Below are 21,669 nucleotides of genomic sequence, written 5' to 3' on the forward strand. Positions count from 1 at the left end.
AACAACTGTACAACTTTGTGACTGGACTAAAAAGAACTAAATCATACAATTTTTTGCTGTTTGTTTTTCAAGACAGGGTTTCTCTGTGTAGGCCAGGGTAGCCTTGAACCCACAGAGGTCTGCCTGCTGGGACTAAAGTTATGCGCCACCACTGCCCAGCTTTAAATCATATAATTTAAGGGAATCAATTTGGCTAGGTGTGGAAGAAAAGATAGGAGTCCAGGACAGCCTGGGCTCCATCCGAAAGAAAACATCAGGCCGGGCGGTGGTGGCTCACGCCTTTAATCCCAGCACTCGGGAGGCAGAGGCAGGTGAATCTCTGTGAGTTCAAGGCCAGCCTGGTCTACGGAGCAAGATCCAGGACAGGTAACAAAACAACACAGAGAAAACCTGTCTCGAAAAACCAAAGGAAGAAAAAGAAAAGATCAGTTTCATGGTGTGTGTGTTACATTTTACATTTTAAAATGGGTGTGCAGTCAATTGCAGCTGAAATCTTGGCATCAAGGACGCACTGTCCTTCAGTGGGACCGTGTGGTATCAGATCAACATGACCAGCATTATAATGAGCACACCTGCACATCCTCAGGCTCCATCCACAGAACTGGAAGCTGGGGTGTCTTTCCGCTTGTGTTTCTCAATATCTTTAGGTGACCCTGGGGTACAGTTTTCCTCTTTGTTGCTCTGGCTGGCCTGGAATGTGCTATGTAGACCAGGATAGCCTCAAACTCATGAAGATCCACCTGCCTCTGCTTTCCAAGTGCTGGAATTAAAGGCGTGCCCAGCCCGGCCTACTATACGTTCCTAAGAGCCACAGTTGTAGGGTAGGGAAGACTTATGTTAAAACTTTATATGACACAGCCAGGCGGTGGTGGCGCGCGCCTTTAATCTTATAAAACCATTTCCAAGTGCACAGAGAGAGAGAGAGAGAGAGAGCGAGAGCGCGAGAGCGCACAGGTGAGTTTGGCTGTTATGGTCCACCAATTCCAGTCCCAAGGCAGCACAAATCCCATTCTTGGAGACCAGTGGAGCATCAATACAGGTGGGTGGATTCTTCCCCCTTTTTAGGGAAATGAACAATGGTCTCCAGACACCAGACAGGTCCCCTTACAGCTGTGACATCCTCTGGCATGCCCAGGCTAAAGTCAGACCACTTTCCATCAGGAATCAGAAGCTTGGTTTACAGACAATGTTTCATGGTCTTTCAAATCGTTTATTCAATTCATGGCAGCGTTTGAACACAATCAGCAAATCTTACCAGACAAAACTCATATACACACTGACCCCAGGTAAACTACAGTCCCCAGGGGGCTCCAGGAACAGACAGGAAGTAAAGCGGCCCTTTGCTGTGTGCTCTCTTTGGCTGACTTCCTCTCAGAGACGTCCAAGTACAGCTCCCCTGTCTTACCAGTACTCACCAGTCTTTCTTTGGTATTTAATCTATTGGGCTTAGGAAGGGAGGCCACCAGGAAATCATTCCCATTAAAATGTGTGGCAGATGCCTTCACTCATAGAGGGGACTTGTAAACCAGGGGAGGCAATGAGAGAAGAGACTTCTCTCAGAATAAGGGTCCCAGAAATAGATCTAGACATGATTTTCAGACAAAATAAAGTCATTATCAAAGGGATAGAACTTGATGCCCCACGTAACTTGGGTGAAATGGCAGTCTGGCTGTACACTCTTAAGGCTCTTTGGTCCTGGTTGAACTGTGCTCGGGTGTCCAAGCACAGCTTCCTTTTCCTATGGTACACACCAGTCTAACTCTCACAGCCTGAAGAACTCAAGTCTAGCAGCATTCCCAAGGATGCATCCAGTCAGGGCACAGTGGGGAAGGGTAGAGATGAGTCCCCAAGAGGACACAGACTGACCCCTTTCTGTTCCTGAACAGGGGCTGGAGAGACGGCTCAGCAGGAAAGAGCAGCAGCTGCTCTTCCAGAGGACCTGGACTGGACTTCCAGCACCCACGTGACGGCTCACAGTGGTGACTCCAGTCCCAGAGGATCTGACACCCTCCTCTGACCGCTGTGGACACTGCATGCAGAGAGACACACATGAAGGAAAACACCCATACACATAAAATAAAAGGAAAGTGATCAAAAGCCTTTTCAGACTCACACGGGTAACGTTCCCCTTGCTTGGGAAGGAGGAAGTGGGAGGATAGAGGAGGAGGACTCAGTACATCTACAGTCCTGACTGGAGAAGAGTCACAGGTTTCCTAATCACTCCCAGATACCAGCAGCCTCTGCTCCCAAAGGACAGGGTCAAGGACAAAGCAGACAGGATACCTCTGTCCTTGTTCCTCCCCTGCTTTTTTGAGACACTCTCTCTAACTCAGGCTAGCCTCAAATTCCCCACATACCTAAGGTTGACTTTGAACTTCGAATCCTCCTGCCTCCACCTCCCAAGAACAAGGTCACAAGCATGTACAATCACGCCTGAACCACATGGTGTGAAGGATTAAATCCCAGGCTTTGTGGATGCTAGGCAAACACTACCAACTGAGCTACATCCCCAACCACCTTGATCCCCATTTGAATTTTTGTCCCGGTTGTTTATATGGAAACAGGAACTATCTCCCCACCCACCCACCCACTCTATCTCCCAATCCAGCCTGGCTTTCAGACCTTATTTCAAAGAGGAATATGGACAGCTGCCATCGAAAAGCTGGTCCACACAGGGCAGGGATTGGTCCTTGAAGGCATGGCGCACTTAGAGCCCCTTATTGAAGTAGGCAAAGAGGACGTGTTCTCCATACTTGGCCTTGATGGTGTCCTGCAGCTCGGGTTCTAGATGGGAAACTGCTAATTTGCTGAAAAGAAAACCAAAAGGGAGTTATGAGGATGCTGTTACTCAACACAATCAGCAGTTCACCCTGAGAAAACAGCCCACCCCACGTCCCCTCTAGGAAGCACATCCTAGTTAGCATTAACTATTAACTTGACACAGCCTAAAATCACCTGAGAAGAGTATCAACTGAGTAACTGTCTTTATCAAGTTGATCAGTCTCGGGGCATGCCTGTGAGGAACTGTCTTGACTGTTGACTGATGTGGGCCACTGGGCCACTGTGGGTGGCGCCATATTCCCTGGGCAGGTGGCCTTGGGCTCTGTGAGAAAGTGAAGCATGAGCCTTGTGAACAAGCCAGCAAACAGGATGCCTCCATGGCTTCTGATTCAAGCTCCGGTTTGAGATCCTGCTCTGACCCCCTGCCCTGCCTGGGCACACAGGTACAAGGCAGACAAATCCTTGCTCCCAGGTGAACGTGTCTCCCTGACAGAGGTTTCCTACAGTTCTACAGGATGAGAGCAGCACTGCTTAGAGGTGCACATCCATGGCCTCTCCGTCTCTCACTGCAGAACCCTAAAGACGGACTTGAGGGGTGACCGATCCCCTTTTTCCTCCCCCAGTGAGACCACACTGAGTATTTTTTTTCCTGCTTTTCACTAAAAAAGGGGGAAAGGGACTGGAGCAGGAACTTCCAGAGGATGCTAGTTCGAACCCCAGCACCCATGTAAGGCAGCTCCAACCTGCCCATAATTCCAGCTTCAAGGGATCCAAGGCCCTCTTGTGACCCTTGCTACCACCAGCAGACACAGACAGACACGGGAATAAAAAATAAAGGGACAAATCCCCCTTCGCCTAAACTGCTGTTAGTCATGGTGCTTGTCACAGCAGCAGAATGGGACTAGTGCAGAGCCTTCTGGTTTTTAAAACACACCCTTCTGTGTGTGCGTGTGTGCGTGTGCGCGTGTGCGTGTGTGCACGCATGTGTGTGCATGTGTATGTGCGCGTGTGTGTGCACGTGCACATGTGTGTATGTGTGTGCATGTGTGCATGTGTATGTGCATGTGTGTGTGCATATGTGTGCGCATGTGTGCGCGCGTGTGCATGTGTGTCTGAGTGTGTGTATGTGTGTGCATGTGTGTATGTGTGTGCGTGTGTGTGTGTGTGTGTGTGCGTGTGCATGTATGCATATGTGTGTGTGCATATGTGTATGTGTGTGAGCGTGTGTACAGAGGCCAGAGATTAACTTCAGATGTCTTTCTCAATTGTCCTCTGTTTCATTTTTTGGAGACAGGATCTCTTACTGAACCTGGAACTCACCAATTCAGCTAGGCTGGCTGGCCAATGAGCTTCAGGGATCTGCCTGTCTCTGCCCCCCTAACACTGGGGTTACAAGCACATAGCACTACAGCTAGGTTTGTATGTGGTTTGGGGGGATCTAACTCAGATCCGAGGGCTTGCAGGACAAGCACTTCACCAGCCAAAATCACTATCGGCCTCTCTGTGTCAGAATAAACGTTACATCTCACCCCCACATCATTCTCCCTGGACTAACGTTCTTAGTCTAAACGTCTGTCTTTCTCACAAGTCTGTAAGCATGGTGCTCAGGACACAGGAGGTGACTGGCAGGTGGCCAAAGAACCCATACAGAGAGGGAATGGCTACTATCTCAGGTCATACACCAGCTACACCTGTTTCCTGGAACCAGCCTCCAGCTGACCCCAGGCTGACGTCCCTTTCCCATCATCTCTACCCCACCCCCACCCCCACCCCCACTCTCCCCCGTTCCAGGAAACACAGAGGAAGCCGCCAAGTACAAGTCCGTGCACAGACCCGAAGGTGAGCCAGAAGAAGCAGAATAAGCGCCTTGTTCAGCCAGCCAGAAGTGACCTTCCTCACCCTCGCCCAGCAGGACAAGAAGTTTCCTGTTGCCCCCCAGCATCTCTCTAAGGCACTGGGTGGGAGCAACTCTAATCCTGGCTTCTCCCCCAACTCCTCAGAGCCCCGGCTGGAGTGCCATTCACACAGCTACAAAGCCAGAGTTCAGGTGGCTGGGCACCTGTCCTTAGGAACATCTACTTCCTGTGCGTCCCTCTCTCAGCAAGTCAGCGTGGGAGCAGAAGCAGGGCGTTTGATAAAACAGAGCAGGCAACAAATGGCAGATACCATTCCTGAGGGAAGAGCCCACATGCCACTGGCACCATGAAGAGGAGGCTGCAAGAAAGGAGAAGAGTGTTAGGGACATGTCCCTGGCCTGGCCACACCCCGTCCCTGAGCCCACACATCTGACCTGCCTTCCTCCAGCCCTCTCTATGCCCTGTTTTGTTTTAAGACAGGGTCATGTAGTCCAGGGGCAGGATCAGCGGAGGCCGAGACGGATCTTGAACACTGATCCTCCTGCTCCTACCTCTACTGGGATGGCATACCTGTGTGCCGCCACTGCCCCGGCTGGGAATTGAACTCGGTCTTGTACATACTAGGCAAGCACTCTACCACAGAGCTATGGTCCAGAAAACTAACTCGTTTGACCTGGTGATAAAATCAGTGTCCCTTCCGCACTCCCACCTCCACCTCACCCCATATTCCTCCCCCCCACCCCCCCATTCCTCCAACCTCCACCTCACCCCATATTCCTCCTCCATGCGAAGGAAACAGTGACGGAGGAAGAATGCCAAGGTCACCTGTGCCACACAGGCAAAGAAAGGGACATCGCCAGGAGGGCACGATTAACGCACTGGTCAATGGCCAGGTCCCTAAGATTGCTGCATGACAGGTCATTTTTCCTGTCTGCGAGGCTGGGACGCCTGAGAGCCCCAGCCAACCCTGCCCTTCGTTCTTATTTCTCTAAAACTGCTCTAGACCTGAGGGAGAGGCGGCCCTGGGAAGAACTTCAGCTCGGCCATCTGGGTGCTAGGATGTGACATGAGCCACTGTGCTCAGCCTGGCCACTTCTGAAGACAGGTCCCGCTTTGCGCTCCAGCCAGGAAAGACCCTAAATCACCAAAACCATATACTCACAAGCAGCCGCACAGCAAGACCTGCAGGGGGGCATGCAGCACTCTGACCTTCTGCACAAACAAGAAAGACAGAAACCCCACGGGGCTCAGACACCTGCAGTCAGCCTGCACCTACCCCACCCCTCCTACCCCACCCCTCCTACCCCACCCCTCCTACCCCACCCTTCCTACCCCACCCCTCTTATCCCCACCCCTCCTACCCCACCCCTCCTAGCCCACCAGCTGGCAGCCAGGCTGGGCCCTGCCGCCCTGATGGGGAGACGGCACCCCCTGGCTCTCTGCAGACAAGGTCAGGAACCCTGTTCTCACATCTGACATGGGCTCTACTGGAGGAAGATGGGGTGGTGGCTGTCGGGGAGGAGGGAGGCCATTTCCGGGGCTCTCGGCAGGGAGAACCCTCCTACCTTCATCATCCGGAGTCTCTCCAGCCGCTCCATGATGACTGGTAAGAGGACTGGAAGAGACAGGGCAGCTGAGGGGGGGGGAGACTCTCCCCGAGCCCCAATGTTGCAGTCACAGACCTCAGCTCCGGGAAAACAGAGACTGCGCGGGCACTGCTACCCAGACTCTCCCCCAAGTCCCTGAAAAAGCATGCTTCCCAAAAATGTGTTCACCAGCCACAGAAGGCAGACACACTTGGTTCGGCCCTGGACTCAAGCATCCTTCTCAAAATCAAAACTGCTGCTGTGCAAACGAATTGTGTATCCTATTGTGCATACGCCCCTGCTGAAAACCAGGGGGGCTGAGGGTCTCTGCTTCTACCACGGTCTCCCAGACACCCCCACTGTTGCGTAGTGAGTATCAGCTAAATGAAGTTGACCTGCTCCCCCAAATCGGATGAACTGATGTTCTAAGAACATGTGTGCGTCCCTGGGCCTGCAGTCCTCACAGAAAACAGCCTGAGAAGGTGTCCCACCTCCCAGTTGAAAGCTGAGGTAACTGAGGCCTCTATCAGGTACTCAAGGGTTCCCCCAAGATAGGATGTGTTTCCCATCTTACTCATGCCAGGGGCTGCCATCGTGATCCGAGAAACAACCACTTGGGTGATGCCCACAGCCGCAGCTCTCTGAGGACAGAGAAGGGATGTCAGGAAGCATGCACACAGTGGGTGTGGGCTACACTGCAGAGTCGGGGTTCACGGCCAAGGCTGACGAGGTAAAGGGGGTGGGATGGCCCCACAGGAGCCATGTCCTTACCCAGCCCTCCCACCTGAAATGATGCGGGAAGCCTGTTCTGAACAAAGAAATGGGGGGGGGGGGATTTAAGAGAAAATGAGGGTGGGCCCAGGAAAAGTCTTCTCAAACTCATAATGGCACCCAGGTCACATGTGAGATCACCTAGGAGGGGACAGGGGAAGTCCGGGGAAAGTCTCTCCTCTGCTTACCTGAGAATGGCCAAGCTCATTTTGGTCCCTGTCCTTCACACAGATGCCCTCGATGAGTTCCCTAGACAAACAGAAGTTTCTGGACTTTAGGAGCAATTGCTGGGAATCCATCTGGCATAATTCCCACATCAAGAACCGAAGCTCTAGGAAACCCTCCTGCAGCCTGGCCCTTCAGCCTCCCATCTTGGCTAGAGAGATGGCTCAGAGATTAAGAGCCCTGGCTGCTCTACCAGAGGTCCTGAGTTCAATTCCCAGCAACCACACGGTGGCTCACAACCATCCATAATGAGATCCGGTGCCCTCTTCTGGCATGAAGGCATTCGTGCAGGCAGAACACTGTATACATTTAAAAACAAAAACAAAAACAAAAACAAAAAGAATCCCACAGCCTCCCCTCTTCACTCCTGTGAATGGTACCTCAGAAGTGACCCTGAGCAGTGGCCAAGAGAGTCATCCCCAGCTCCACTGCCTTGGAGGACTCCTGAAGCTGCAGGTCATAGGTGTGACCTTGAGGACGGTCTTTTACCCTTCTAAAGCCTCAGTTTCCCTCATGTGGAGAATGAGGATAATCCTGGCACCTACTTCATGGAACCTAATGAGAATTGTATGAGCTACTGGCCAAGCTCTAAGTCCAGTGCCGACTTAGTATCCACTCCCCAGAGAGTAGCTTTTCTGTTCTCAGACAAACTCTTGACTCCCCAGTTGGAGAGCTAGGCGGCCGAGAAAGGACAGCAGAGTGGAAGGATGTGCCGCCATGATTCTGGCACGCTCTCTCCCCAGGGGCTGCTGTGGGAAACCCCCATTTGCCAACAAAATGTGGCTGCAGATGCAGACAATGATGGCAGTGGCGTCCAAGATAACCTGTCCCGATGTCACTATACTCTAGAAAAGTACAAAGCAAAAGCAAAGACACAGAAGGTGGGCTGCGGATGCGGCTCCACAGTCACCCTTGGGCTCAACACCCAGCGTGGCCAAGAGAAAAAAGAAGAAGCCATTCCTGTAGCGCACGGCCGCAGCCCCAGCGCTCCAGAGACAGAGATCAATGCAGCTCAAGGCCAACCTGGCCTGCACAGTGAGTTCCAGGCCAACCAGGACTACATAGTGAGACCCCGTCTCAAAAAACAAAAATAGCCCTGGAGAGATGGCCCAGAGGTCAAGAGCACTTACTGTTTTTGAAGAGGACCCAAGTTCAGTTCCCAACACCCACATCAGGAAGCTCACAATTGCCTATAACTCCAGGAGAGTTTGAACCAGAATCCAATCTCTGTGGGCACGTGCACTCATGCGCACACACCCACACATACATACACATAATTAAAAACAAAATCTTCAGGCCGTGGTGGCGCACGCTTTAATCCCAGAACTTGGGAGGCAGAGGCAGATGGATCTCTGTGAGTTCAAGGCCAGCCTGGTCTACAGAGCGAGCTCCCAAGTCAGCCGAGGATACAAAGTGAGTCCCTCTCTTAAAAAAAAAAAAAAAAAACCTCTGAAAGAAGACAGAACCGTAAGACAGAAGCCGTTTCTGCATTCCCTTTTGAGGAGAGCTGAGCCGGCTCCTGGGCACGGCTACCTCCTCCCCGCTTCCCGAGCACCTGGTTGTTCCAGCATTAGCTGATCTTCCCCTTTCCCTCCATCAGCAGTCTGAGAGCTTGGGCAGGGGCAGAGTTCACGGCTCTGACAGGATCTAAGCTAGGGTGCAGCATTAGGGATAGAGCGCTTGCCTAGCACACACAAGGCACGGGGTTCAATCCCAGCCCCGCAATAAAAAATGTCCTGTCCATCTGTCCATGCTCAGTCGCCTCACTTAACACACGACACACTGTATTTATATCACCATTCTTTGGGCCATCACAGAGGAAGGGCAGCCCTTGAGGACCGTTCAGAGGCTGGGCCCATTGGTCTTCTCAGGCCTGCCTCGGTCCCAGGAAGCGAGTGGCTCCCTGCCTTGGCTCCTTCCCTCCCCGGCGAAGCCACCCTCGGTGGAGAAGAAGAGCGAGGCCCCTGTACTCACTGCTGTCGCATCATCGGGATATTGACACAGTTAGCTGCAGCCACGGCGGCAAAGGGCACCCATCGGCCCACCAAGGGTGGGGCTCTCTGTCGGAGGCAGGGGATAATGGAAGTTATTCAAGCTCATGCGAAGGTCGGGGTAGAAAAGGCTCTGGGTTATACAGGAAGAAAGGCAGGAAAGCATCGCTAGTGACATGTCCAGACATCCACTCTGGGATCCTCAAACTCCTGCAAGGACCCAAAGCTGTTGTCTCTCGAACTTTGCTGCCCTCTGGTGGCCACTGCGCCCACAGCAGCCCAGCCATACATACCTTGGTCCACATATTCATGCCCACTGCAGTGGCTACGGCAGTGGTAGTGGCTGTGCAGTAGGAGATGGCCATCTGCCTAGAGGAGGAGAAACGCCAGGTGGAGAAGTGCGCAGGTTCTGGAGTGGGGTCCACAGTGGCCGAGGCAAGGCCGGGGCTGCCAGGGGAAACCCTAGCAACGGCACTTCAGGCCTGTGCTGGCTGGCTCCAGAGCCATCTCAGACTCCCTGTTTCCATCAGTCAGTGCCTGGCACCCTTGGTCCTCTTCACTACCTTAAACACATCACTTTTCCTGTCTCAGAACCCATGCACACGGCTGCTCTCTGTCTACAGAACATCCCTGGGCTCCAGCATGCCTGAATCCTTATGCTGGCTAGTTTTATGCCAACTTCACACATGCTGAAATCTTCTGAGAGAAGGGAATCCCAATTAAGAAACTGCCTCCAGCCAGGCAGCAGTGGCGCACGCCTTTAATCCCAGCACTCGGGAAGCAGAGGCAGGTGAATCTCTGTGAGTTCCGAGGCCAGCCTGGTCTACAGAGCGAGCTCAGGACAGCCTCAAACTCAGAGATTTGCCTGCCTCTCTGCCTCCTCAGTGGAATTAAAGGCTTGTGCCACCACCGCCCAGCTTAGGACATTTTCTTATTAGTGACTGGTGGGGGAGGACCTAACACATTGTGGGTGTGGCCATTCCTGGGCTGGTGGGCCTGCCTCCTGCCCTAACTGCTTTCGATGACAAATTGTTATATCAAACTGTGAGTGAAAAAACCCTTTCCTCCCCAAGTTACTTTACTTTTCTTTTCTTTCTTTCTTTCTTTTTTGGTTTTTCGAGACAGGGTTTCTCTGTGTTGTTTTAGTGCCTGTCCTGGAACTCTCTCTGTAGCCCAGGCTGGCCTCCATACTCACAGAGATCCGCCTGGCTCTGCCTCCCGAGTGCTGGTGTTAAAGGTGTGCACCACCACCACTGCCCGGCCCCAAGTTACTCTGCATGATGGTGTTTCACTGAAGCAATAGGAACCCTAACTGAGACTGCCCTTCTCTCTCAGGGCCCAGCTGGCTGCCATCTCTACAGAAAGGGCTTCCCCAGGGCCCGTCTGGAAGAGCTGCAGCGCCGTGCTTCTGCAGTGCTGTGCTTCTGCAGTGCCGTGCTTCTGCAGTGCGCTGCTGTGCTGCCGCAGCTTCTGCAACTGTGCTTCTGCAGCGCTGTGCTTCTGCAGGGCTGTGCTTCTGCAGGCTGGGCGTGCTGTGCTTCTGCAGCGCTGTGCTGCCCTGCCAGTGACTGTGCTTCTGCAGTGCTGTGCTTCTGCAGTGCTGTGCTTCTGCAGTGCTGTGCGCCCACAGTGCTGTGCTTCTGCAGTGCTGTGCTTCTGCAGTGCCGTGCTTCTGCAGCGCTGTGCTTCTGCAGTGCTGTGCTTCTGCAGTGCTCTGCGCTGCCCTGTCACCCATTCATCTGACAACAGCATCGCAATCCGAGTTCACTGTGTTTGTTGGTTAGAAGACTTTTCTGCACGTTGGGTTTGGTGGGTTTGGAGACAGGACCTCAGTCTGCAGTCCTGGAACTGCTATACAAAACAAGCTGGCCTTGAACTCAGAGGTCTGCCTGCCAGCCCGTTAAAAGATCTCAAACAGGCCTGCTGTCTTGCTCATCAGGTATCTCAAGCTTCTAGAACCTTGCCTGGCACACACAACACACTCGGGAAAGTGCTGGATCAAGATGGCTCAGTAGTTAAGCGGACTTGCTGCTCTTCTAGGACTGATTCTCAGCTCCCATGTGGGATGACTCATAACTACCCATAACTCCAGGGCATCTAACGCCCTCTTCTGGCTTCTGCAGGCATCTTTACATATGTGGAGAATAGAAACACAACACACACACAAAATAAAAATAAACCTTGGGGCAGGAGAGATGTCTCTGTGGTTAAGAGCACTTTTTTCTTTTGTTTTTGAGAAGGGCCTCACTCTAGCTCAGACTGGCCTGAAACTCACAGAGTTCTCTCTGCCCTTGCCTCCTGGGTGCTGAGATTAAATGTGTGAGCTACTCTGCTCAGCTTGGTTTTTGTTTTTCTATTTTAAAATTATGTGTGTGCATATTCATGTGTGCATGCCCATAGAGGCCAGAGGTCAGATGGCCCTGGAGCTGGAGCACCCGACACAGGCGTTAGGATTTGGACCTGGGGGCTCTGAGGAGCAGTGCGTGGTCTGAACTACTGAGCCATCTCTAAAGCCCAAGAACTCCTGCTGCTCCTGCAGTGGACCCAGGTTTGGGTCTGAGCAAGCACATGGTAGCTTCCAGTTGCAGAGGATCCAATGCCCTCCTCTGACTTCCGCAGGCACCAGGGATGGACGTGGCACCAGGTGTGCACATCCATACACGCAGGCAAAATGCTCCTACAGTAAACTAAAGTAAATCTAAAAAGTAAAAAGAAATAAATCTTAAAAAAAAGAAAAAGAAAAAAATCTGGGCAATGGTGGTGCATACCTTTAATTCCAGCATTCAGGAGGTAGAGGCAAGTGAATCTCTCTGTAAGTTCGAGGCCACCCTGGTCTACAGAGTGAGTTCCAGGACAGCAAGGGCTATACAGAGAAACTCTGTCTCAAAAAACCAAAACCAAAACAAAATATAGTAGTCAAATGAATGAACTTTTGAAAACAGTCTGGGCAGAAGATACTCTTGGTTGGTCTGAATATTTCAAACACTGGGAAAGTGCAGCCCAGGCACCTGCCAGAGTGGGCCCCACCCAGCAAGGAATGCCGTCTGTCTGTCCGTCCGTCCGTCCGAGACAAAAGGGCCACTCCGCAGGAAGAGGACAGCCTTCACGGCAGGTCTCCTACCTGACTGACGTGGGGGAAGCCGCGTTCCTGTTGGTGTAGTTGACTAAGGCATTGAAGGACTGGTTCACCCACTGCCAGAAGATCACCGCAGGCATGGTCCTACAAGCCAGGGAGAGCAGAAACGATGGAAGAGAGGACCTGGGGTGTGCTGGGCACTAGAGCATCTGCAGCTCCCTAGGCGATCCCACTCTTTTTCATGTCCCTGGACTTTGGATGGGACGAGCCTTTGCCTGGAATAGTCCCTCTTCTTTACACTGGGTGAGATCCTGCCCTGTTGAGATGCTTTTCTTGGAATTTTCTGACCCTTCCTCTCCCGCTCCTGAGACAGTCATTCCATGTGTCCTGTTCCCATGACTCAAAAGTCTCCCCCAACCTTCCACTTCCCAATCTCCACTCTGTTCTGTGTCTCCTGGAGGACAGAGCCTAAAGTCCTTCATCCCTGGCACCTGGCCCAAGGTTTAGCTCAACAACTAACTAAATGAATACTCAGGGGTGGAGACAGGGGGATGGAGAGTCATACATCAGAAGCTTACTCCCTTCCAAACCAAGCAGAGCAAGAAAAGGGCCCCTTCATTTTTCATTTGGAAGTCACATTCAAAGCATAAATCAACTGTGGAATTCTTACTTTAAGAACTTAGGAGAGGGGGCTGGAGAGATGGCTCAGTGGTTGAGAGTACTGACTCCTCTTCCAGAGGACCTGAGTTCAATTCCCAGCACCCACATGGCGGCTCACAACTGCCTGTAACTCCAGTTCCAGGGGATCTGACACCTTCACACCAATGCACATAAAATAAAGTTAAATAAATTATTTAAAAAAAAAGAACTTAGGAAGAGGAACTGGGGAGATGGCTCAGCAGTTAAGAGCACTGGCTGCTCTTCCAGTGGACCCAGGTTCAATTCCCAGCACCCATATGGCAGCTCACAACTGTCTGTAAATCCAGTTCCAGGGGATCTGACACCCTCACATGGACATACATGCAGGCAAAACACCAATGCACAGAAAATAAAAATTATTAGAAAAAAAAAGAACTTAGGAAGAGCCAGGCATGATGGTGCACACCTTTGATGCTAGCACTTGGAGGCAGAGGCAGGTGGATCTCTCTGAGTTTGAGGTTTGGTCTACATGGCCAGTTCCAGGCCATCCAGAGTTACATTGGGAGACCGTCTCAAAAAAAAAAAAAAACAAAAAAAACAAAACAAAACAAAAAAACGAAAACTACAATAATGACAAACAACAAAGAACTTAGGAAGTTGATGAGATGGTAAGGTGGGTAAAGACGCCCGAGTTCTACCTCAGGTCCCACACGGTGGAAAGAGAAACCACTTGTGTAAAGTTGTCCTTTGACCTTCACACACACTCACACACACTCACACACACTAAAATAAACAAATGTAATCCCAGCACTCAGGAGGTAGAGACAGGTGAACTCTGTGATTTTGAGGCTAGCCTGGTCTACAGGATGAGTTCTAGGACAGCCAGGACTACACAGAGAAAGCTTGTCTTGAGAGAGAAAGAGAGAGAGAGAGAGAGAGAGACAGAGACAGAGACAGAGACAGAGACAGAGAGACAGAGACTTAATCCTTTAATCCAAGTACTCTAGAGGCAGAGGCAGTTTGAGTCTCTGTGATTTCAAAGTCAGCCTACTCTACATAGAGTTCTAGGCTGGCCAGGGCTAAATAGTGAGACTGTCTCAAAATAATAATGATGAGGGGCTGGAGAGATGGCTCAGAGGTTAAGAGCATTGGCTGCTCTTCCAGGCGCCCTAAATTCAATTCCCAGCAACCATGGCTCACAACCATCTGTAATGAAATCTGGTGTTCTCATCTGGCCGGCAGGCATACATGCAGACAGAACACTACACATAATAAATAAATAAATCTTTTAAAAAATAATACTGATGATAATAATAACATAAAAAGCTTAGGATGGCTAGCCCACTGACTATTAGGTCTGTTCCCGCGGCAGCAGTGCCCACAGCTCTGACTGTGGTCGTAAACTGTTACTTGGCCTCTAGACTCCCAGCTAGCAAAGGGGAATGAAAACGGCACCTGTGTGTAGGGCTGTTGAGAGGGAAAAGTCCATTCATGCAAAGAACTCAGCAGTGCCCGGGATCTGGTAAGCGACTAGCCGAGAGGTCTTTATCACAAGGGTCCCTACCCAGCTTGCCCCTCCCTCCTCGGTCTCAGGACTCACCTGTAGAACTGGAGCATGAAGCCTGTGATGATCATGCCCCCGGGGACCTGGAAGGACATCCGCCCAATGACGTTCATCTTCTCCCCAGTGTCAGGGTGGAAGGCCGAGTCATACAGCTTCTTAGCATACAGCAGCTGCTCCACCTGAGTGCCAGGGGGCACAAGTCCCATCCTGTGCCCCAATGACAACAGCAGTGACCGCCTGACCTGATGATCCTTGTCTCCTAGTCTTCCCTGCTCTTCTTCCTTCCTGAGACCTCTGCCAACGCCTTCACCTTCGGTTTCTCCCTCCCTCGGAGAGCCCAGCCACGTTGTCGTCCTGCTGGAACCTCCAGCCCCGCCCCTGGCCGCTCACTCACCTGCTCTTCTCCACCATTGCCTTCGCCCAGTCCAGCTCCTGCTCTGATGCAAAGACAGTGCGAGGATCCGTGATGTTAAGAAAGTGCTTCACACGCCCCAGGAACGTGCACTGATCCCAGCGGGGCGCGTCAATGTTAAAGCCAGACAGGTCAGCCTCCATATTGTTCCTGCAGACTTAAGGAACAAAGAGAGTGAGAGCTGGCCCCTAAATTGGTTTGCCCCAGAGGCCCTGGCAGACAGAGACTGCCTGCCTTCACCAGACCCTAGGCACCCCTGGGATGATCTGGGGGCCCTTGTGAATGGTAATCAAACTAAGTAAGTGCTTCCTGGGTCCATGTTAGTGGCCATCAACCCTGATGCTTGATCACACGAGGGAGACAGTATCTGCCCCAGAGGAGCTCAGTCTGACTAGGCAATGAGAGATCACCACGAACTAGCATAATATCCCCCAGCACTCCTGGAAGGGAGACAGGAAAAGTGGCCGTTCTGAAATAGAAGCCCTCGGCTCTTCACCAGGCCTGCCTCCAGAGAAAGTCTTTCTCCACAGCCTACCCACCATGGCAGCGAAGACATGGCAACAGGAGGAGGAGTGAGGTGCCTGGGTACATCGTGTCCACAGTCAGGAAGCAGAGAGGGGTGAATAGTGGTGTCCAGTCTCCTACGGGGCTGAGGAGTGGGGCTCTAGAAACATCTGTGGGACGTGCAGGGCGAGGCTAGCTAGGGACACACCAGACACTTGTCTGACCTCAGTGGCTCTCTAAAGCTTTGGAGCTAGCATTCACAGCCCGGTTACTCCTGTATTTCGGATGCCTGAAAATCCACAAAGACAACTCCAACTCTACTACAAGTTCAAGACTCAGTCCGGCTCCTCCCATGCACCAAACTTGGGAAGGCACCAGATCTCATTACAGAAGGTTGTGAGCCACCATGTGGTTGCTGGGAATTGAACTCAGGACCTCTGGAAGAACAACCAATGCTCTTAACCTCTGAGTCATCTCTCCAGCCTGCAGGGGTTTCTCTTTAATGGCACTGTCTCTTTAACAACTCTAGATGCTTTCTCGAATCTACCCTGTCTACCTGATCCTCATATCATTGTGCTTTTTCTCACTGTAGTTCTAAGATCAGTGAGCAGTAACCATGCCACAGCACAGCCTAGATGTTATGTTGTCTTGAAATTTCTCCAAATAACTTAGTCAATTACCTTTTAATTTGGCCTCACTTAAACTTTCAAGATATGCGCAGAATGCATATTAATTGCCAGAATGGAACATGAATGATTTCTAGCCCTGTTCCCAGTGGGGTCTTGGTTCCCGTCTGGAAGCTCACCAGGCAGGCTACCACTGTCTGCATTATCTGGGCTTTCTTGGGTTCCAAACGCCAATCAAAATGGCCCACTAGGGGCTGGAGAGATGGCTCAGAGGTTAAGAGCACTGATTGCTCTTCCAGAGGTCCTGAGTTCAATTCCCAGCAACCACATGGTGGCTCACAACCATCTGTAATGAGATCTGGCGCCCTCTTCTGTATACACAATAAATAAATACAATCTTTAAAAAACAAACAAAAAAAAAACAAAAAAAACAGCCCACCAGGTTCTGCTTATAACATCTGAGAGCTTTTATAGCCATGGCTCCAAACCCCTCCACGTTGCTCCTGAAACCACAGGCCTGCAAACCAAACGATCGGGTCTAACACAACAGCCCTTCTCCTTACAATACTGGTACTGATACTTTCTTGTTGCCACGACAAAACAAACTATGAAAGTTGCAGGGGAGGGGGAGTTATTGTGGCTTACGGTTCCAAAGAATGCATCCCATCACGGCAAGAGACATGGCAGCAGGAAAGTGAGGTGGCTGGGCACGTGGTGTCTGCAGCCAGGACACAGAAAGATGAATGCCAGTGCCCAGCTGGCTTTCCCTTTTCCTTTTCCTCTTACATTCAGTCTAGGACCTATGCCACATTTAAGGCAGGTCTTTCCTACCCAGTTAAAGCGCTCCGGAAACACCCCAGAGACTGATTCAGAAGGACGTCTCCTTGGCGATTTTAAATGCAGGCAAGCTGATGATGAAGATTAGCTGTCACATGGGTCATTTGTCTTTTTTTTTCCCTAAAGTACCACCTTACTTAATTAGTCACCTGTAAAGTTGGGGAATGTATTCAATTTGCTCAATGATTGTCCTGACGCCTAGCAGAGTATTTAGTGTCTGCTGGGGGACAGTCCAGCTGGCCAGCAGGAAAGTATGAGGGCTTGGAAGTACAGATGTGTAGGCTAAGGAAAGAACTGTGTCCGGAGCACTGAAGCCATTTAAGTGACAATTTTTCTAGCGAGACTACTCAGAAGAGAGAGGGAGGTGAGGCTAAGTAAGCCCCGAAGAACCGCTGTATTTAAGAGGCAAACCAAGAAAGGCCGGCTCTCTCAAAAGATGGGAAAGAATGCAGGAGAGGGAGGCAGGTGGGGGCAGCATGGGGGAAGGAAGAATGGAGGTCAGCTCGAGAGTGTGTGGTTATTAGGGTGGGAAGCCTGATGCAGGAGGTTGACACACTGGGAGCCAGTCTGTAAGCAGAAAGAAACTGAAGAGAAAAGGCCAACCTGCAGCACCCACAGTGTCTACAGTGCCCCCAGTGCCCCCAGCGCCCACAGCGCCCACAGCACCCCAGAGCCCACAGCGCCCCCAGCACCCCAGCACCCCAGCACCCCCAGCGCCCACAGCACCCCAGAGCCCATAGCGCCCCCAGCACCCCAGCACCCCCAGCGCCCCACAGCACCCCCAGCACCCACAGCACCCCAGTGCCCACAGCACCCCAGTGCCCACAGCAGCCCACAGCACCCCTAGCGCCCACAGCGTCCACAGCAGCCACACAGCACCCCAGCGCCCACAGCACCCCAGAGCCCACAGCACCCACAGCACCCCAGCGCCCACAGCACCCCCAGCGCCCACAGCACCCCAGCGCCCACAGCACCACCCCAGAGCCCACAGCACCCACAGCACCCCAGCGCCCACAGCACCCCCAGCGCCCACAGCACCCCCAGCGCCCACAGCACCCCAGTGCCCACAGCACCCCCAGAGCCCACAGCACCCCCACCGCCCACAGCACCCCAGAGCCCACAGCACCCCCAGTGTCCACAGCGCCTGTGCCTGGCCCTAAATGCAACGCCTTAAGTGGCAATCTCTGGAGGAGGCAGGAAGGACTGCAGGTGTGCACTGCAGAACGCTGATTTCTGCCTCTCTCGCTCTACTTGACTCCTGCGAGATGGTTCCAATACCAAAGGTATTTCCCTGAATCTAACAGCACTCATGGTAGAGGAAAAGGGTTCACTTCCTAGATATGACAGGAAGCGTCTCTTGCCTCGACCCAGAACCAGAAGAAAGCTCAAACTCTAGTCCCTGCCCTTCCCTTCCTGTGCATCTTCTCTATCCAAATTGCTGGTGTCTCTATGGCTAATTCCGGTCAGCTAGTTGCTAGCTCTGTCCCGAGTGTCACAGTTATCAGAATATCCCACAACAATATGGGTTTGTGACAGCCATTATCATTCAAACCACCAGATGACTGAGTGGTAACAGAGAGGGCCTGGAGTTCAGTTCCCAGCCTCCACGTGGTGGTTTTCAGAATCATCTGTAACTCCAATTCCAGGGGATCCAACACCTCCTGACCTCTGTGAGCACCAGACACTCATGTAGTGCGCATATATGCAGGTAAGCACATAAGGTAAAAGGGGCCACGAGCAGTGGCTCACAAGAAAGTCTACTCCTGCTGGGCAGTGGTGGCGCACTCCAGCTCCTGGGCTTCCCTGCTCCCGGTTGGCTCAGCCATCCCCTCTCCGGCCCGCCTCTCTCTGGGTCCTCTGTCTTCCTCTCTCACTCTCCTCTTATGGCTGTCCATTCTGCTTTTTTTCTCCCCTGTTCTGGACTCTTCCAGATGTCTCTGACTGTACTCTCTCATATCTACAAAAAACCTTCTCCTCAACCAGACCACCATGAGTGGTCATGTCCTCACTTTACACACATGGTACTTGGTCACCACATACACACACAAGTAAAGAAATGTTAGTTTTTTTTTTTTTTTTTAAATGAGACAGCAGTTGTGAGAGAGACAGTGGAACAAGAGAGAGGAGCAAACAAGTGAAGCAGAAGAGCACTGATGCGTCTTCCTAGAGAATGTTCATCTCCTCTAGCAAACGGTACCAGAGCCCAGAAAAGGGACCCCAGGCAGAGTTCTGAGCTGGAGGACTTGCCCAGCAGGCACCAGGCCTTGGGAGATCTAGGCCAGCTCAAAACTCCAGAAGACCAGACCAAAGACCACTGAAGTAGTGGAACACTGTCAAGGTTGCCGGGAGCAAGCTGGAGAATGGCGGCAATAATTAAACCAGCAGGCACAGGCCCGTGCTTACAGATGTTCATTGGACTCCAAGGTAACTATGATGACAGACGCCACACCTCCAGAAGGAAATCTGAGCATGCCTCTTCCCACAGAAGGGCCCACAGTGTAGAAACCAGATTGGGGGGATGGGTGTGTAGGAGGTGTGTACTCTAACCACTCACCTGTACTTTTTTTTTTTTTTTTTTCATTTTTCAAGATGGTTTCTCTGTGTAGCCCTGGGTGTCCTGGAACTCTGTAGACCAGGTTGGCCTCAAACTCAGAAATCTGCCTGCCTCTGCCTCCCGAGTGCCTGGAATTAAAGGTGTGTGCCACTACCGCCCAGCTCATCATTTTAGTCAAAATTCAGTATTGACTTTTTTTCCCAAAGATCTGATGCAAGTATGCAGGTAGCAGATGTTCTTGTGAAGGGGCCCCAAAATAGCTTGACCACACAGCAGCCATGATAGGCTTAGGGGCCTAGACACAGCTTCTGTGACAGGCTTACTGGCAGGCAACACCCAGATCCAAGAAAAGCCATAAGCTGATACTACCCCCCAGGGGTGAGAAAGTACCTGACACCCCAAACATTCTAACCATTAGATAAAGTGGCCAGATATCCTTGAGTCTAGCACACACCTATTTTTTGTTTTACAGATACCCCTAGACAACTGTCAGCCAGTCAGGGTACTGGACCCTGGAAATCCCCTCACCCCAACCTCTGCTATGATAAAAACTCTGCCCCACCTGAGCTCAGGGCTCTCGGCTCTCACTACTGTGTCGGACAGACAGAGGGACCAAGCTCCAGAGCATAAAATAAAGGTTCTTTGCTTTTACATGCAGGATTCGGTCTCCGTGGTGGTCTTTGGGGGGTTCCCTCGTTAAAAATTACATTCTGGTATTTTTGTAAATTTTGGGGGCTGGAGAGATAGCTCAGCGTTAAAAGCACTTGCTTTCACAGAGGATCTGGATTCAGTTTCCAGCACCCACATGATGGCTGACCCCAGCTCCAGAGTACCAAGCTAACACGATACAAAACACTCACACACATAAAATAGTTGTTTGATTGTTTTTTGTTTTTTTTTTTAAGGTTTTATAAAAAGTACTTTACTTGAATCTGAAAATACCTGAAAACTAACAGGGCATAGTGGTTCATGCTTTAAACCCAGGAGCACCCAAGAAGCAGGCAGACTTGTGAGTTTAAGGCCAGTGTGGTGTACAGTGAGTTCCAGGTCAACCAGAGTTACATAGTGAGACTCTGTCTCAAAACATAACAAATAAAAAACCCTGAAAACCCACTTAAACCTGCCTTTGCTTCAGTCTTAACTAGGTTGGTAGGAAGAGGGGTGAAGCCTGGAACCCAGATTAAACTATTAATAACATGCAGCACTTCCCTTGTGACAGGCAATGCTCTGTGTACTTGACAGATAGATAACAGGTACACGTGCATTAGCAAACTTCCAGAGGTACCATCTCTATCTAGACTACCAGCTGTTAGAAAAGTTCTCTGTTTACTAATAGATATAAACTACTCTGGAGGGAAGGATACAGTGTAGCTCAGTGGTAGAGTGCCTACCCTGCACAAGGCCCTGCATTCAGGGTTCATTCCCCAATGAACTCCTGGCACTCCTACCTGGGCCAAAGTGTTTACAAGTAACACTGTAAAACGAACAGTTTACACATTAGTTCGTGTCCCAAGTCTATCACCTACAATAACTGACTTCTAGAGTTGTACGGAAATAAATTCTGAGTAAGAAGCATTCCACTAGGAAGAATACACTTTCTGCGAAGGCAGATTATACCAGTGTCGAGAACCTGGCCTGGCACAGGGGCAAAGGTAACTAACTCTCCGGTGGTCCTGTGCATGAGAGGAGTTCCAGGGGATCCCAGACAATCTAACACTCCCGCTGTCAGCTAACCTCGATGCTAGGGACCGGTCCTCAATCTCCCTTATCGCCGTCTCTCAGGCGACCTCCCCGAACCCAGCGGAAATCACCTATCCCGGATTCTAAGGAGACTGTGGAGATAGAGGCGCAGCCCATAACTCCGGTACTCCAAAGCCTGGCAGCCGAAGACAACGGGGTCAGAAGCGAGGAGTCCATGGGAGCCCTGGTCCGTCCCACCCGCCACGCGGCTTCTGCAGGAGGAAGTCAGCACGCAGTGCCTGGCAGCCCCAAGAGAGCAGAGGCAGGCTCCCCTCGGAGACGCGGAGACTAGAAGGAGCCGTGCAACCGGCCTGCACTTGAGGCCCCTTACCTGCTCCCGGAGGGATGCACCCGGAGACAGCCACGAGGCGTAGCTGACTCGGAAGGCTGAACTGGGTACCGCGGCTAGGCCGGGGAACACCCCCTCGCACTACGCCCCCTTTTCTGACCAATCACAGGCCTCAGGCTCCCGCCAGCCACGTGGGCGATGTTGCCCCTCCCTCTGGG

At 51.7% G+C, this 21,669-nt stretch overlaps 1 protein-coding gene across 4 annotated transcripts; it reads right to left on the bottom strand.

The window, feature by feature from the left end:
* Positions 1-1,189: 1,189 nt before the first annotated feature.
* Sfxn2 (sideroflexin 2) lies at positions 1,190-21,606 on the bottom strand. 4 transcript variants are annotated; one of them, XR_005091682.1, is made up of 13 exons: positions 21,494-21,605; positions 14,884-15,058; positions 14,526-14,696; positions 12,332-12,430; positions 9,504-9,657; positions 9,194-9,279; positions 7,183-7,243; positions 6,798-6,864; positions 6,203-6,252; positions 5,800-5,849; positions 4,948-4,995; positions 2,623-2,807; positions 1,989-2,029 (listed from the first exon to the last, which is right to left on the bottom strand). XR_005091682.1 is itself a non-coding variant. In XM_037206350.1 (12 exons), the coding sequence occupies exons 2-12, from the start codon at positions 15,042-15,044 to the stop codon at positions 2,708-2,710; spliced, it is 1,047 nt and encodes a 348-aa protein (XP_037062245.1). In that variant the 5' UTR covers positions 15,045-15,058; positions 21,494-21,605; the 3' UTR covers positions 1,190-2,707. The 4 variants fall into 4 exon arrangements, 2 of the variants coding, with proteins under 2 accessions (XP_037062245.1, XP_028730521.1); XR_005091683.1 differs by lacking the exon at positions 1,989-2,029 and adding an exon at positions 2,956-3,103 and having other exon boundaries at positions 2,723-2,807; positions 21,494-21,606; XM_037206350.1 differs by having other exon boundaries at positions 1,190-2,807.
* Between the last annotated feature and the right edge of the window lie 63 nt (positions 21,607-21,669).

Source organism: Peromyscus leucopus, chromosome 1, assembly GCF_004664715.2.
Source record: "Peromyscus leucopus breed LL Stock chromosome 1, UCI_PerLeu_2.1, whole genome shotgun sequence".
Classification (NCBI taxonomy): Eukaryota; Metazoa; Chordata; class Mammalia; order Rodentia; family Cricetidae; genus Peromyscus; species Peromyscus leucopus.